The 14,882-nt window shown below is 48.1% G+C and overlaps 2 protein-coding genes and 1 pseudogene across 3 annotated transcripts; 2 read left to right on the top strand and 1 right to left on the bottom strand.

Moving 5' to 3' along the window:
* On the top strand, positions 1–3,335 carry LOC117865834 (wall-associated receptor kinase 1-like; annotated as a pseudogene).
* Positions 3,336–5,555: 2,220 nt separating this feature from the next.
* Positions 5,556–8,180, top strand: LOC117865597 (wall-associated receptor kinase 5). The gene is made up of 3 exons (XM_034749816.2): positions 5,556–6,446; positions 6,542–6,685; positions 6,778–8,180. The coding sequence occupies exons 1-3, from the start codon at positions 5,561–5,563 to the stop codon at positions 7,977–7,979; spliced, it is 2,232 nt and encodes a 743-aa protein (XP_034605707.2). The 5' UTR covers positions 5,556–5,560; the 3' UTR covers positions 7,980–8,180.
* Positions 8,181–12,576: 4,396 nt separating this feature from the next.
* On the bottom strand, positions 12,577–14,140 carry LOC117862863 (phosphoenolpyruvate carboxylase kinase 1). Of its 2 annotated transcripts, none has more exons than XM_034746396.2 (2): positions 13,192–14,140; positions 12,577–12,981 (listed from the first exon to the last, which is right to left on the bottom strand). In XM_034746396.2, exons 1-2 carry the CDS (start codon positions 14,029–14,031, stop codon positions 12,904–12,906), a joined length of 918 nt encoding a protein of 305 aa, XP_034602287.1. In that variant the 5' UTR covers positions 14,032–14,140; the 3' UTR covers positions 12,577–12,903. The 2 variants fall into 2 exon arrangements, with proteins under 2 accessions (XP_034602287.1, XP_034602288.1); XM_034746397.2 differs by having other exon boundaries at positions 13,185–14,089.
* Between the last annotated feature and the right edge of the window lie 742 nt (positions 14,141–14,882).

The raw sequence follows: 14,882 nt of genomic DNA, 5'->3' as shown, positions 1-14,882 counted from the left end.
ATGGAAGTGCACTTCCTGCATCTTGGCAATGTTCTTCTACTTCTGCTAGTAGCGACACAACATGCCCCCACCGTTGCGCTTCCTAGTCCTCAATGCCAAAGGAAGTGCGGAAATGTTGAGATACAGTACCCGTTCGGCATCGGCTTGGAGTGTTCACTGGCACCATACTTCAACATCAGCTGAAAGGTACAAGAAGACGGCGTCTCCAAGCCATTCATAATCGTAGACAGTGATGACTTGGAACTGCTCGATACTTCACTGACCAGTAGCACGATCCGGGTGCTCAACAACATTGCGACATACTGCTACAACGCCTCCGGGCAAATGGAGGATCATTTGTGGGGGGTCGACGCAAGGGATACCCCCTACGGTTCTCAGACATCCAAAACAAGTTCATCGTCATCGGGTGCAACACAATCGGATACATCGCTGACAGTGACAACAGCAGCAACAGCCAGAGCTATCTGACCGGGTGCATCTCGACGTGCAGCAAGCTGTCTGACCTGACAAACGGCTCCTGCTCAGGCATAGGCTGCTGCCAAACGGCGATACCAAGAAGGATAAGCACCTATCAGTTCGGCTTCCAGATCGGTGCCAACTCAAGCCGGAGGTGGAGGTGCAACTATGCTGTACTCATGAAGGCGGCGACGTTCAACTTCAGCACCACGTACATCAACACGACCAAGTTCAACGACACAAATGTTGGGCAGGTACCCATGGTTCTAGAATGGGCCATAAGAAATGAGAATTCGTGTGAGGTGGCCAGGCGGAACAAGACGGGCACCTATGCATGCCTCAGCACTAACAGCGAGTGTGCAGATTCACCCAACGGGCCAGGGTACGTGTGCAGCTGCTCCAAAGGCTACCAAGGCAACCCTTATCTTCCAGGTGGATACCAAGGTACTAATTCAACTTTGTTCTGAGATATTATCTTCGGTCTCTCCTCTAATGAGCTCTCGCTCTGACCACTAAATTGTGTATTTACTGAGCTTGGTTCTTCTCATCTTACTGCAGATTACAATGAATGTGAGGATAGCTCATCATGCCCTTCAGGCGGCATCTGCCACAACACAGTAGGAGGATACCGGTGTTCATGTGGATCAGGAAGGAAGTTTTCTAAGCAAAACAGAACATGTGACGCTGATACAGGCCTAATAATAGGTAACGCAATCCGCTAGCTACACTACTAAGTTCTCATCCCATATACGAAATATCAAATAACAACACTACTCTAAACATGATTTCTTATTACGATGTGTAGACTCATATATAAATGGTTTGTGATCACACACACGAAAAAAATCAAAAGGAAGTTTTCAAACATCTCCCATTTAATGTTGCTATGCAGGAGTTACGGTCGGCTTTCTTGTTCTCATGACTTTCTCGTTCTGTGGATACATGGTCCTCCAAAGAAGAAAACTGAACAAAGTGAAGCAGGAACATTTTCGACTGCATGGAGGCATGTTTTTGTTTGAGAGGATGAAATCAGAAAAAGGTCTTGCTTTCACGGTATTTACAGAAGCTGAACTTATACATGCCACAAACAACTACGATAAGAACAAAATAATTGGAAAAGGAGGGCATGGGACTGTATACAAAGGGATGGTCAAAGACAACATGCCTATCGCAATTAAGCGATGTGCACTTATCGATGAAAGGCAAAAGAAGGAATTTGGTCAAGAAATGCTGATACTATCCCAAATCAATCACAAGAACATTGTCAAACTAGTGGATTGTTGCCTTGAGGTGGAAGTTCCAATGTTAGCCTATGAGTTCATCCCAAATGGCACACTGTTTGAACTTATCCATGGCAAGAACCAAGCATTACAAATCTCTTTCAGCAGCCTCTTAAGGATTGCTCATGAAGCAGCTGAGGGACTCAATTTCCTGCACTCATATGCATCTCCTCCAATCATTCATGGCGATGTGAAGAGTGCCAACATACTTCTTGACAGTAATTACATGGCAAAAGTGTCAGATTTTGGAGCCTCCATACTAGCTCCATCTGATAAAGACCAATATGTCACAATGGTTCAAGGTACTTGTGGCTACCTTGACCCTGAATACATAAGGACATGCCAACTGACAGAGAAAATCGATGTCTACAGCTTCGGTGTTGTTCTTTGGAGGTCCTCACTGGCCAGGAACCTCTGAAGTTGGACGGACCTGAGACGCAAAGAAGCCTATCATCAAATTTCTTGTTCGCTATGAAGGAGAACAATCTTAATGCGATTTTGCCTAACCACATAAAGGGGCAAGAGAGCAGTGAATTGATCAGAGGGCTTGCAGAACTAGCGAAACAATGCCTCGACATGTGTGGCACCAACAGGCCAACCATGAAGGAAATTGCCGACGAGCTCGGCCGATTGAGGAAGCTGCCGCTGCATCCTTGGGTACAGCTAGAAACAGAGGAGACTCGAAGCCTGCTTAGTGCAGCATCAACTTCTAGCTTTGAAATCGGAACTGGTACTACCAGGTATCCTACACAGGAAGGTGAGAACGTTCCTATGAACTCGAGAAGTTCGTATTATGCGAGATGAGGTGGCTAAAACATGTTTTCTGAATTGTCTAGCTGAGTTGCTAACTAATCTGTTTAACACAGGCAGACAAAGCTTTGTATACTCTTTAAAAACCCTCTGTCTATGTGAATCTGTTTCCCCGATGTATGTATCGTGTGTTTCTACTCAACATGCCTGCAACTACAAATTTGCAATCTACTCCGTATATTATAGGCTAGCGTACTTGTTTGTTTTTGCGTGTTCAGCCCAACCGTCCACCTCACGACCGCGAGGCCGACGCTCACATATTGCGGGGAAGTGTCACGACTCACGCGGCCGTGCGCTTGCACACAGAGTGTCAACAAGACAACAAGTTGCAGGTCATCGACGTGGAAGTTGTTGCTAGTATATCTTTTATCCACCACTTGTCCATAGAAAGGAAGTCCATATATATGCCCGGGACAGCTAGCTAATGTTTGGTCAAGAACCATGTGCTCGTCCCCCTTTTTGTTTTGAGAACAACCATGTGCTTCCTCGTGTAATTCTCCTACGAACAAACGACCATGTCCTCGTGTAGTTCTGCGGTCCTTTGATCCGATGAAATGGCCGGAGGATAACTCGTGCATCCGCGGCACGTGCCTATCAAGCTGATAGAAGTCTAGGACACGTATGTCAACAATTTATTAGCATAGGAGATTATTCTTTTTTAAAAAATAACTTATTTAGCAAATGTAATTACATACATATAGCATTTTTTTTGACCGCATGCGAGCTCATGCTTGCCAATTACTATGTGGCCCACAGCCCTCGCAGCTCCAACGCCCCCAAGGAAAAACTATCCGCCGCGCACCGCACGCACGACCGCCACCACATCCATGCCGAGCCATCGTCCACGCACTCCTGGCCTAGAACTAGCAACTCCGACCACCCGATCGCCGTCATGGACCGAGCACGGGCTCCTTCAACACCGTCGTGCCTCAACTCGCGGCCACCGTCACAGCAACCGCCGGCACCACGCCCGCCGTCTCCGCAAACGCCTGCACCACAAGCAAGGTGGCCCGACGCCCCTAGCCATGCCTCCATGGCGCCGCTGGCGCGCACCCGCGCAGGCCGGTGCCAGCCACACCACCATGGTGTCGCTGGCGAGTCCTGCGCAGACCACCCTCGGTTGCGCCACCACCACACATCCAAGCAGCGCAGATCCGCGTCCTCGCCACGCGCGCGGCCGTCGCCGTGCACAGTCGCCACCAATTGCGGTGTCAACGCCGATCGTAGATCCGGGCGGCATCCACATTGAGCAGCCACATTGGCGGTCTCCACTCCTCTCGACTGCCGGTGAGTGCGCTGCCCAGGCCGGCCACGCACGCGAGCCCTGCCACACCAAATCCATGAGCCGAGCTCATCGACCCCGCCGCCAAGAGAACGCACAGTCCCCCCCTTCCCCCGCGCGAGCAGCTCCAGACGCGAGGACCGCAGATCCAGGCAGGGAAACACCGAATCCGCCTACAAGGCTACAACGGGGCCAGATCTACAGCCCCGGCCACCAGCCTGTGCGGCCTCTCCATAGGCCGCACCCGGGATCTTCACACCATAGGCCGGGAAGAAGAAAGGTCCCTGCCGCCGCCTTCTTTGCCCTCCGCAGGGCTTCCGGCGTCAAGCTCCGGCGGCGGGAGGTCTGGGAGTGGGTGGGGGAGGGCCTGGTGGCGACGGGTTGGTACGCCGCCCGAGCCGGGACGCGGGGCCATGCCGCCACGATGGAACTTTCAATGATTCAGAACACGCGCTGCGGAAAGCAATCAACATGGGAGTTTGCGCATCACAAAAGTGTGAGGTCGCAGTCTCAGATTTGTGAAGTCCTCGTTCTGCATTGTAATTTTAAAAGCTAGGCTGCTGTCCTAGGCTAGTCGTTGGGTTTCATCGCACTGTTTCCAAGAATGCCACCTCATCCTATAAGGTGTATTCTTATAAATGAAACAGGAAGTCCCAGTGCACAGTTTCATTTCACGATTTCATGGGATGCCCATGACATTTAATTGTGAGGCATGTGATTGGACATGGTTAGATGAAATAAAACTCTATAGCCCCCAATGCAAGTTTCAATAGGTTTCATAGTCTTGGAAACAGTGTATACACAGTTTCATCCTGATGAAACTCCTTCCCTCTCTCACTTCATAACTACCATGCCATGTCATCACATATACTGATATGTCACCGTATTTAATGTGCATAAAACCTCTATGAAACTTCCAGTGAGATTAGAGTTATCTTGACTGATAAAAAATAGCGCAAGGCTGGTGATTGTGCTCGCGCTATTTTTGATCAGTGCCGGTCCACCCAAGCGTTGGCACGTGCCTGTTGATTTCTTCCAGCCGAGTAGTTAGGGAGATGCAAATAAATGGTCGAAGGCACGGTTACCATGCACGTTCTGGTAAGACTCGGTCTTTCTCATGTGTATACTTATACATGTCCTCTACGGCGAGCGAGGCATGCTCTTCATATACGCACAATCTACACAGCTGGTGTTTGCTTGTGTTAAACAAGCATTACTAAGCAATATCCAAAGGTTCGGTGTTCTCTACGTCCTGGGGAAGACAGATCTGTCAACAACATATCCAAAGGTACATACATCTCCTTGCTACTTCAGGCCCACTTAATTACTGATTCTGTCAGTCCCTTTAATTTTTCCTTTTAGTCCATTTATCTGCATTCTTGACATTTTGTAGATGCTAGGCAAACGAGAGGAATACTCGTATGTATTTCCAACATTGTCCTGCACTATTTATGTTGTCTGATGGCCAGTCTCTCTCTACAAAATTAAACCAGCTCTAGAACAATGATTCTTCACTGAACCAGGCTTCTTATCTAGGCATTCGCTTGAGCTTTAATTTAAATCACGTGATCGTTCCTAATCCACCACGACCCTGCATAATTTAACTTTTTTTTCAAAGTGTACAACTAGCCAACTACACAAATTAAAGCACAGCTAATATAAGGTCCACCGATTAAGCTGAACGTTGCAATATCATGGTTTCTACTTTCTAGTTACCCAGCTGATGAGGAGGATGGAAGTGCGCTTTCTACAATTTGGCCTTGGCCTTTTACTTCTGTTGGCAGCACGTCATGCCCCGGTTACTGCAGTTCGTAGCCCTCAATGCCAAAGTCAGTGCGGCGGCGTTGACATTCCCTACCCGTTTGGCATCGGCGACAATTGCTCGCTGTCAAGCGGCTTCAACGTCAGCTGCAAGGTACAAGGTCGCACCTCCAAGCCATTCATTGGTAAAGCGGAGTTGCTGAACATTTCCTTGATCTCTGCCACGGTTCGTGTGCTCCTCCCCATAGCGACACACTGCTACAACACCTCCTCGGGGCGCATGGACTTCAGCGGGAAATGGGTCAACGCGAGCAATGCAACCTACCGTTTCTCAGACGTCTACAACAAGTTCACCGTCATTGGGTGTAACACCCTCGCCTACATCTCCCACATGAACGGCACGAGCTACCAGAGTGGGTGCGTCTCCACCTGCAGCAACCTGTCGTACGTAACAAACGGCTCTTGCTCCGGCATAGGCTGCTGCCAGACGGCGATACCGAAAGGCATGGACTATTACCGCGTTGGCTTCGACAGGGGTTTCAACACAAGCAAAATATGGACGTTTAACCGGTGCAGCTACGCTGCCCTGATGGAGGCAGCAGCATTCAACTTCAGCACCGCATACATCAGCACAACCAAGTTCAATGACACTCGCAACGGGATGGCACCCTCGGTGTTGGACTGGGCTATAAGAAATGGGTCGATGTCATGTGAGATGGCCAAGCAAAACAAAACAGGCACCTACGCGTGCCTCAGCAGAAACAGCGCGTGTGTGGAATCCACCAACGGGCCGGGCTATGCGTGCAATTGTTCCCAAGGCTACGAAGGCAATCCGTATCTTGCTGATGGCTGCCATGGTACCAAGTGTGCTAAAAGTTACAATATCTTTGTACAACATTCAATCTCTAAACATTGTTCTTAATCGTTATCAGCTTTGCTCACCTTACTGCAGATGTTAATGAGTGCAATAACAGCCCATGCCCTTCAGGAGGTGTGTGCACAAACACAGTAGGACATTACCAGTGTTCTTGTCGAGCAGGAAGGAAGCTTTCCAAGCTTAAAAATGCATGTGACCCTGATACCGGCTTAATAATAGGTAACACTATGAGCTTATTAAGCTACAAACTCTATAAGAAGGGAAGCAAAAAGGTTTCTTGGTAGTGCTCTTATCTGATATTCTTTGCGCAGGAGTTACAATCGGCTTTTTTGTTCTCATGGTTTTCTGCTTCTCCGGATACATGATCCTTCAAAAGAGAAAATTGACCAAAGTCAAGAAAGAGCATTTTCGCCAACATGGAGGCATGATTCTGTTTGAGAGGATGAAGTTAGAAAAAGGCCTTGCTTTCAAGATATTTACAGAAGCTGAACTTATACATGCCACAAACAACTACGATAATAGTACAATAATTGGAAAGGGAGGCCATGGGATGGTGTACAAAGGGATAGTTAAGGATAACGTGCCTGTTGCGATCAAGCGATGTGTGATGATTGATGAAAGGCAAAAGAAAGAATTTGGTCAAGAAATGCTGATACTCTCTCAGGTCAATCACAAGAACATTGTCAAACTCGTAGGATGTTGCCTTGAGGTGGAAATTCCAATGTTGGTGTATGAATTTATCTCAAATGGCACATTGTTTGAGCTAATCCATGGGAAGAACAAGGCATTGCAAATTTCTTTCAACACTCTACTGAGGATTGTTCATGAAGCAGCTGAAGGACTTAGCTTTCTACACTCATACGCATCTCCCCCAATCATCCACGGTGACGTGAAGACCGCCAACATCCTTCTTGACGGCAATTACGCAGCGAAAGTGTCTGACTTTGGAGCCTCCGTACTAGCTCCATCCGATGAAGATCAGTACGTTACAATGGTTCAAGGTACCTGTGGCTACCTTGACCCTGAATACATGCAGACATGCCAACTGACAGATAAAAGCGACGTTTACAGTTTTGGTGTTATTGTTCTGGAGGTTCTCACTGGCCAGATGCCACTTAAACTAGACGGGCCTGAGACGCAAAAAAGCTTGTCGTCAAGCTTCTTGGTAGCCATGAAACAGAATAATCTTGATGCGGTTTTGCCGAGCCACCTTAAGGGGCAAGAAAGCGCTGAATTGATCAGGGGGCTTGCAGAGCTGGCCAAGCAATGCTTGGACATGTGTGGCACTAACAGACCGTCCATGAAAGAGGTCGCCGACGAGCTTGGCAGACTGAGGAAGCTTTCTCTGCATCCTTGGGCACAGCTCGAAGCAGAGAGGGAGAGTAGTCAAAGCCTTCTTGGGGGAACACCACCTGCCAACTTTGAAACAATAGAAGATTATACTAGTGGGTACCCTACACAGGAAGGTGAGATCCTTCCCATGAACCCAGGAAGTCAGTATTATGCTAGGTGAGGTGAGGTGACGTGACGATAACTTAGTCCGTGCTCCATCAAAATTCGCACCATCATGGGGCCATTTGTTAGCTGAGTTGTCTACCTAAATCTGCTTCTGCTGTTAGCGGTACGTAATGTACTTAGCATGTCTGCAAATACAAACCAGAAATCTCTATGTTGCATGCATGTACGCGTGCTTTTATGTCTTTCTGTTCTTTTTTATATGTGTATGTGCGTGTGTCTTTGCCTCTTTGGTCATCGAGCCCTCGCTTGACTTAGAACATTGTGCTACTTGGACTGTAATAATGTGTACAACTCATACAATGACGATACTGTGTAATTCTCGATCTGTCTGAATTTGTCCCTGGCGTTCCAGTGTGTTAATTCTTATAGTAAGCATCTGGTTTTGCTGTGCCTGCTAATTGCTAGAGCCGTGAAAATCTGTGTCTGAGCACTGGGCTTTTGGAATACCTCCGATCCGTAGTGGCATTGTTGTCCCGGCTCTGCTAAAAATATCAAAACGGTGCTCGATCGCCTCGAACAGAAAGGCAGGAAAGTAGAATGCGCAAAACAAAAGTTCAAGCACCACTCGCCTTTTGATATGACGCGCCTGCGGACTCGGAGATGGCTCGGCCACTACTGACTACTGCAGGTACTTGCACAATACGTCAACACCCGGGCAAATGGCAAGCTTCTCCTGGACAAAAGGGAAAGGGTTTTTGAACGTCAATTCCTTGGTAAATCGCATGGCTGAAACAGTTTGAGAGAACGCATCAGTTCAATACGTGTGCCGATAGCGGATTGGAGCCAATAAAGTTGCTCAGCTAAGCATCATATTCTCTGCACACTATATAGGACTGAAAAGAGACTCCAATAAGAGCAAGGACGTATCAGCCTTTGGAAACGCGGAACGGCAACACAAGCAAAGCACTGAAGCAACAACCACCACCCCCACAAAACGCAGCACGCGCAACAGTCAGATTCGCGTGCCGATCGATTGGCGCACGAAGCTTCCAAGGAGGGGATGAACAATCTTCTCCCTCTGCCAACCTCTCGTGCGGATTCTTCTACCGGGTCGCTTGCGAACCAAGAGAGCTCGAAAGGCCAGAACAAAGCTGCAGCAGAAGCAGATGCGCCAGTAGTACGGTTCGTCCGGCACCGTAGAGGATAAACGGAGGATATGCCGTGCGGCAGGATTATTCGAGGAAGAAGAAAGGGAAGCAGGGAATATCATTCGAAGCTGCAGAGGTGTCAGGTGATAGGGCACGCGAGGCGCAGGGGAGAATGGTTAGGGGTGTTTGTATTTTAGTTCGGACTAAAATTCATGTGACATCAAATATTTGGAGGCTAATTAGGAGGATGAAACATGTACTAATTATAAAACTAATTACACAGATGGAGGCTAATTCCCGAGATGAATCTATTAAATCTAATTAATTCATTATTAGCACATGTTTACTGTAGCACCACATTGTCAAATCATGGACTAATTATGCTTAATAGATTCGTCTCGCAAATTAGCCTCGTGCAATTAGTTTTATAATTAATCAATATTTAATACTTCTAATTAGTATCTAAATATTCAATGTGACAAGAATTTTAGGAGCTCCTAAAGAACCACAAATGTGTGCAGCAGGAAAAAAAGAATATAATCCTGACCAGGGTTAGTTGATCCCGCGGTGTTAATTAGTTTTCCATGGATGAGATCAAGCCAATGATCACTACTGCTAGAACTTGTAACCAGGCTATGATCACTACTGTTATTCATTTCTCATATGTATATGTGCAGTCAAACTTAGACATACCTACATACACATATCATCAAAAGCAAAACGGGAAAAACGGCCCAGGCCAAAGAGGTCGATCGTCATATATATATATATTCATATTTGCGTATAAAAGCGTGAACAAACATATTATATATGTAAATCATGCAAATGTTTATCTATCTAGCTAGCTATCTACTTTAGCTCTTGAGATTGTTGGAGGAGAAAAACTAGTGACACGACATAAAACAAGTGTATGAGTCGCCATCCATCAGGAGATGATTCAACGCAATCTACGGATCCACGCCAAATCCCTGCACTTGATTGTTTTAGATAATTATCCAGCTTATTCTTTAATGAAATAATGATCCAGATTAGTTTGTTGTGGAACTATACCTAACTCTTACGGAGAGACGGAGAGTAGCAAAGCAGAAAAGAATATTCTGGGAAGCGTGGCGTGTGGCCCATGCGTGCGTCCTCCGCAGCCTCGTACTACGGGGGCGTTTTCTTCCACTGACTTATTTTTAGCACCCGTCACATCGAATGTTTAGATACTAATTAGGAGTATTAAACATGGACTATTTACAAAACCCATTACATAAGATGAATCTAAACGGCGAGACGAATCTATTAAGCCTAATTAGGGGGCGTTTGGTTCCCTTTGCTTATTTTTAAGCAAGTGTCACATCAATGTTTAGATACTAATTAGGAGTATTAAACGTAGGCTATTTACAAAACCCATTACATAAGTGGAGGCTAAACGGCGAGACGAACCTATTAAGCCTAATTAATCCATCATTAGCAAATGTTTACTGTAGCAACACATTGTCAAATCATGGACTAATTAGGCTTAATAGATTCATCTCGCCGTTTAGCCTCCACTTATGTAATGGATTTTGTAAATAGTCTACGTTTAATACTCTTAATTAGTATCTAAACATTCGATGTGACGGGTGCTTAAAAATAAGCAAACGAACCAAACCAGGCCTTAATCCATCATTAGCAAATGTTTACTGTAGCAACACATTGTCAAATCATGGACTAATTAGGTTTAATAGATTCGTCTCGCCGTTTAGATTTGTCTTATGTAATGGATTTTGTAAATAGTCTACGTTTAATACTCCTAATTAATATCTAAACATTCGATGTGATGGGTGCTAAAAATAAATCAGTAGAAGAAAACGGAGCCTACCTTTCGGCTGGGGACGAGCCGACGGGCGCCACCCAGATGTCCACTGTCCAGGTAGGTAACATGTCTGATGTCTCTGCGGGGGCCGTTGCTTGGATCGATGTTGCGGGTGGGGTCTTGACTCCAGTGCAGTGCGAGGCCGTGGTCCACGGAATCAGGAGCCACAAGTCGACCGGGCTTAATCTGCACTCAGAGACCTGCTAATAGCGGTAACTTGGTTTTTGTCTTTCATAGGACTTGTCACAATGATCATGTTCCTGACTCCAGGACGTTTGTTACTCGAGCTAAAGTTTAATCCGTATCACATTAAATATTTAGAGGTTGATTAGGAGGACTAAATATAAGTAAATTAAAAACTAATTGCACAGATGAAGGCTAAACGGCGAGACGAGCTATTACACCTAATTAATTCATCATTAGCAAATATTTACTGTAGCAGCACATTATCAAATCATGAACTAATTAGGTTTAATAGATTCGTCTCACCGTTTAATCTCCATATGTGTAATGAATTTTATAAATAATCTACATTTAATACTTCTCATTAGTATCTACACATTTGATGTGACAGGTATTTAAAGCTGGATCAAATGCCCCCTTCGTCTCCGTTGCCGCATGCCCGCATCAACATGAGCCGTGCCGCGAATACCAGCTTCCGTTAGACCTCCGTTAAATTGGACCCTAAGTGCAACAGCCGATTTTGGAGCCGTAGCTGTTTAGTTGCTCAGGTATCATATTCGTTCCCTGCATGCACAGTTGGACCCAAAAATAAAAGAGAGGCCAATAAGGGCACCAACTTATCTTATCTACTCCAACCAATCCAACTACTCAGCTGCACCACACACGCAGTCGCGCGCTACAGTCCACCGTGCCACTGTCTGACGACGACCCTTGGGTCTTGGAAGGAAAAGGAATCGTCTGTCCCTTGTCACCTTGTGCCAACTTCGCACGTTGGAGGTGGTACGGTTCGTCCGGCACCGCGCAGGAGGATAAACCCAAGGGATATGCCGTGTGCGGTAGGGGGTGGTGCACCAAGCCACGACCCACGGCACAGGATTCCCTCTGCCTCTGGGGAAAAGTGGTAGTAATGAACGGAAGAGAATATCATGCGGAGCAGGAGGAGGTGATAAGGCACGCGAAATGTGAATGCCTTCTGATCGATTCTCTCTCTCTCCGCGTTGCAACAGAAAAGGGAGGGCTTTTCATTCGCCACTGTGACTTGTGAGTGATCGCCGCTGTCAAGATTAAACTAGGGTTATTGGTGCTTCAACGGATGTGATTAAAGCCAATCAGCACTACCAACTATTAATCAGATAAGGGGGTCTTTAAAAAAATATTCAGACAAGGGGATGCGTATATTGACATGGCTTAGGCCAAAGGAATTTCGATTTCGTGCTACAGTAATGTATAGTGCTAAATAGTGCGTGGTACTGTGAAAGAGACGAAGCCGGTGAGGAAAAAAAAAAAACTTCCCACAGCTTCGGCTAAACCAAAGCACCCTAAGTCCTGAAAGCGTTGCCAATGGATAAGTAGCTCCGGCTATAGATAAGGTGGGTCACCGTATCTCCTTACAAAAATGTATCACGAGAAACACCTCTACTTTGGTGTTTCAAAACTGCCACTACTGAACCATAAGTCCGCAACCGACGGAGGTCAAACCATTGAGGAAGCTCAAATCCACTAGCACTTATTATTCATTTTTACATGCGCTGTTACACATACGAACACACATCATCGCCTCACGTCCTTAAAACTACTGCAAGGTGCTTGCTCTCTCAAGCAGATAGGGCGGCCGAAAAAAGGCCCAAAAGCGAAAGAGAAAAACGGGCCAGGTGAAGCCATCACCGTCACTCCCGGACGCGCAGCGAAGCGGCGGTCTCCGCACCACTCCTCGACGCAGGTCGCGTACTGGATATACAAAGACGTCGACTGATATGGACAAAACTCGTAGGATACTAAAAATTCCAGGTCGATGAACACACGATCCATCAGGTCGGCTTCGGCATGGATTCAGGTCGGCTGCACCACCTCTCGGGCGCCACCTCCGCTCTGGATCCACGGGTGCCCTGCATTTTTTTTGTTAAAAAAAGATCCAGGATTAGATAAGTTGTTGGAGGCAGATAAGGCGCGCATGATCTGCGCTAGTGTCTGATCGGATTACGATTTAATAATCCAGGGAAAAAAACAAAAACATATCTAAACCATTCCAAATGCAGGATAGAATCGAGATAAGGGAGGGGGAAAGATCAAAAGATCCAAACGAACTTACTGAGGACCTGCTCGGCGGAGAACCTTCTGGAGGCGTCGCGGCACATCATCCGGCGCATCAGGTCCTTGGCCGCCGGCGAGACCCCCGCGAAGAGCGCGGGCGGGAATCTGAGGCTGCCCCTCAGCACGGCCGCGAACACCTCCGCGGGCGTCTCGCCGCCGAACGGGAGCGCGCCGCCGGAGAGCAGCACGTACGCCACCACCCCGGCGCTCCACACGTCCACCTTCTCGCCGTACTCGCCGCCAGCCACCACCTCGGGCGCCACGTAGTGCGGGGTGCCCACGAGCCCCTCGACGCTCCCGCGCCGCGCGCCCTCGCCGCTGCCGCCGCCGAGCCACGCGGCGGACCCGAAGTCCGCGAGCCGCACCCGCGGGGGCGCACCCTCCCCGGCGGGGTCGTCGTCCAGGTCGAGGAGGACGTTGTCGGGCTTGACGTCGCGGTGGACCACCCCGGCGCGGTGGCACCCCGCGAGCGCCTCGGCGAGCTGGGCGACGACGCGCGCGGCGTCGGGCTCCGGCACGGGCGCGCCGCGGCGGAGGCGGACCCAGTCGAGCAGGTCGGGCCCCGTGCAGAGGTCCATGACGGTGTGCGTCCAGGCGTCGTCCTCGTACACGGCGCGCACCTGCACGACGCCCGGGTTGGCGCCCCCGGCGCCGGCCAGCTGCGCCAGCTTGGGCTCCAGCTCCGCCAGCGCGCGGTCCAGGTCGTCGGCGAGGGCGGAGCGGTCGACGGACTTGACGGCAAAGGGCTCGCCCGTGGCGCGGGAGACGCAGCGGTGGACCACGCCGAAGCGGCCGCGGCCGATCTCCTCGCCGATTTCGTAGTCGCGCTTCAGCTGCTCACTCATAAGATCCGTTTCGCTTCGCGGCCCGTTGGTTTCGGGATAGTTCCATCCCCGCAGGCTGGGGAGGCGCCCATTTAACGGCGTCGCGCACCGCAGAATATTCGGATCTCGCTGGGACTGCGTGGGCTCGGCAAAGCCTGTAGGCTGTAGCGTTCCTGTCCAGCCACTGTACCAGTCTACCGGAGCCGGGACTAGCCTTGTAGTGCGTATACGAGTAAAAAGTGTACTCCTACAACGGATCAGATGCCAATTGAGCACTAGTCCAACCCCGATTTTATATTTGTATACTGCATTATAAGATATTTTTTATAAAATAGGAGGGTTGCCCACTACGTTATATAAAAAAGTGAGAAAAAACGGTTACAAAGGGAAATTAAGAAACAAATAAAATCATCCGAATCACATAAGTGAGTTTAATCATTGTTGCATCAGAGGTTTTAGCTGATCTCTTACAGGATAACCAGGGCAAATCCTCTTCTGAATCTCAACCAACGTGCGGATATTTCCGGTTGGATGTTTTTGAAAATGAGGTTATTTCGTGTCATCCAGTGCACCAGCTCAACGAGCAATTGAAAAGTTATTAAGACCCATTCATATCTCGAATAAATCAATGAGTTGATTCCATCGGGGGTTGTAAAAATTTGTTCATGCTGTTTCTTGGATTTGCATATCGTTTCACTGGAATTTTAGTGGGTTGATCTTTAGATGGCCCCCACAAAATTAAGGTCTAGCCCCTTATCTGTCGGACGTGGTCCCGCCTATAAAAATAAAAAAGCCTGACTCCCCTATCGGTGGATTGACAACACCCTACCTTTCTCCATCATCCCGTCCTTTTCCATTGATGTCAATAGTGG

This window comes from Setaria viridis, chromosome 7 (assembly GCF_005286985.2).
Source record: "Setaria viridis chromosome 7, Setaria_viridis_v4.0, whole genome shotgun sequence".
NCBI lineage: Eukaryota > Viridiplantae > Streptophyta > Magnoliopsida > Poales > Poaceae > Setaria > Setaria viridis.
This window is presented reverse-complemented; position numbering and strand designations above follow the sequence as displayed.

Excerpts from the sequence above, each read along its gene's own strand:
- LOC117865597 (XM_034749816.2), top strand. The coding sequence starts at position 5,561 with ATGGAAGTGCGCTTTCTACAATTTGGCCTTGGCCTTTTACTTCTGTTG. Across the intron at positions 6,447-6,541 it reads TCTTGCTGATGGCTGCCATG|ATGTTAATGAGTGCAATAAC; the intron begins GTACCAAGTGTG and ends ACCTTACTGCAG. Across the intron at positions 6,686-6,777 it reads TGATACCGGCTTAATAATAG|GAGTTACAATCGGCTTTTTT; the intron begins GTAACACTATGA and ends TTCTTTGCGCAG.
- LOC117862863 (XM_034746396.2), bottom strand. The coding sequence starts at position 14,031 with ATGAGTGAGCAGCTGAAGCGCGACTACGAAATCGGCGAGGAGATCGGC. Across the intron at positions 12,982-13,191 it reads GAAGGTTCTCCGCCGAGCAG|GGCACCCGTGGATCCAGAGC; the intron begins GTCCTCAGTAAG and ends AAAAAAATGCAG.